The sequence below is a fragment of the Notothenia rossii genome (assembly GCF_949606895.1).
Source record: "Notothenia rossii genome assembly, chromosome: 9".
Lineage (NCBI taxonomy): Eukaryota > Metazoa > Chordata > Actinopteri > Perciformes > Nototheniidae > Notothenia > Notothenia rossii.
Window position 1 is genome coordinate 1,444,971 of NC_136907.1, and position 1,987 is coordinate 1,446,957.

Genomic DNA, 1,987 nt, shown 5'->3' on the forward strand with positions numbered 1-1,987 from the left:
CCTTCAAAACACTCACAAAAACTCACCTCTTCAATCTGGCTTTTAACGTGTGATTATTTTTGTATTATTTGACTTTAACTTTAACTATATATTTATTTATTTGTTGTTCCTTTCTTTTCACTATATCTGTAAAGAGTCTTTGAGCACCTGTAAAAGCGTTAACAAAATAAATCTATTATTATTATTATATTATTATTTTTCTTTCTAAACAAAGCACAGAGATGGCATTTTAGATTAGGCAACTCCACTAAAACAAGGTCTTTTTAAGTCCACAGACTTTAGTGATTCCTTCATCAAACTAAAATGTACTTAGAGATTAACTAATGAGAAGTAACCATGGAGCAGCAATTGGGTCATAAACACAATTCTGGGTGGTTCGTCAAATCTTTTGCTGTTAATGTACCATACGACAGTGTAGGCAAACTGTGATGAAATGTCTCACTTAATCTGCAAAATCTGACTGAAACAATCATTTCTCACATCTGTATCTATGTGTTTTAACAGGTTTGATTAGACCATGGATAACGGCAGCTTGGAATTGTTCGAAAAGGCTAACACGTCTCTTCAGATTGAACTTCAATCCTGTGCTACATTTAGGAACCAGGCTTCTCACATGTTTCTGTATGCCTTCCTCTCTGTTGGCATTGTGTGCACAGTGGTGGGAAACTTTCTGGTGGTCTTGTCCATTGCCTACTTCAAGCAGCTGCAGTCCCCCACAAACTCCTTCGTCATGTCCCTGGCAGTGGCTGACTGCCTTGTTGGCCTGGTAGTGATGCCTTATAGTATGATTCGGACGGTGGAGGGATGCTGGTACTTTGGTGACCTTTTTTGTAAGCTTCACTCTAGCCTTGATGTCATGCTCTGCACTGCCTCCATATTCCATCTCAGTTGCATTGCATATGACCGCTACTACGCTGTCTGCAACCCACTAGTTTACTCTTTCAAAATGTCCTACAGTCGGGTAGCTCTCCTTATTTGTGTATGTTGGGCTGTTCCCATGCTCATCTCCTTTTGCCCCATAATGCTAGATCTTAATGCGGCAGGTGTGGACATCCTGATCCCTGAAGATGTATGCGTGTTCCTGCAAAATCGTATTTATGCTGTCATGGCTTCCTTGGTAGCCTTTTACTTGCCAATGGCTATCATGCTAATGGCTTATTGGAAGATCTTCAAAGCTGCCAAGCGGCAGGCCAGGCAGATCAGCGCCATGGAAAGCCAAAGGGCTTCTGGAGTCGGAAAGGATTCAAGCAAGAAAAAAAGACTCAGAAACACTATGAAGAGGGAAAGAAAGGCAGCAAAAACGTTGGGTATCATCATGGGAGTATTCCTAATCTTCTGGATGCCCTTCTTTACAGTCAACATTGTGGACCCTTTTATTGAATACAGCACGGAGGTGGTTGTCTGGGATATATTTTTGTGGCTAGGATATATCAACTCCTCTTTAAATCCCTTCCTATATGGTTTCTTCAACCGTTCCTTCCGTAGGGCATTCCTCATGTTCATTGGCTGCAGGGTATGCCTGCCTGGATCCTCCCCTGGGATGGATCTGTCACACACTAGGAAAGACCCAAATGAACGTGTAGATCAACAATGAATTTAAAGAAAGTGTCTGTATATTTTGTTTTGCCTTTTGCAAATCAAGGGCAATATTAAGAGTGCTTCAACTGCAAATGTTTTTCAACTTCTAGAAAAACATGTTTATAATCAGAATAAATGTAATACAATAACAAATAATAGTGACGTGGGTCTGCCTCCAAACACCCCTAAATAAGGATTGTTTTAAATCACCTGTTTTTATTTCATGTAGAGGAAGTGTGCTCTGTGGTAACAACATTTTTGATGTTCTAACTTTTGTTTTGCGTCTGTCACAAAGGATTTTCCTATTTCCACTTCTAAGTATTATAACCTTATTTTTGCAATAAATGTGTTATATTTTTTAATTCAACCAGAAGTTTGAACTGAAGGAACAATTTGAAAAGATCTATCC

General features: G+C 39.5%; 1 protein-coding gene across 1 annotated transcript; it reads left to right on the top strand.

Annotated features, from left to right (window-relative positions):
• Positions 1-517: 517 nt before the first annotated feature.
• Positions 518-1,594, top strand: LOC307017673 (trace amine-associated receptor 3-like; the record flags this gene model as incomplete). Its single annotated transcript, XM_079647362.1, has 1 exon — positions 518-1,594. The coding sequence occupies one exon, from the start codon at positions 518-520 to the stop codon at positions 1,592-1,594; it is 1,077 nt and encodes a 358-aa protein (XP_079503488.1).
• Positions 1,595-1,987: the final 393 nt, after the last annotated feature.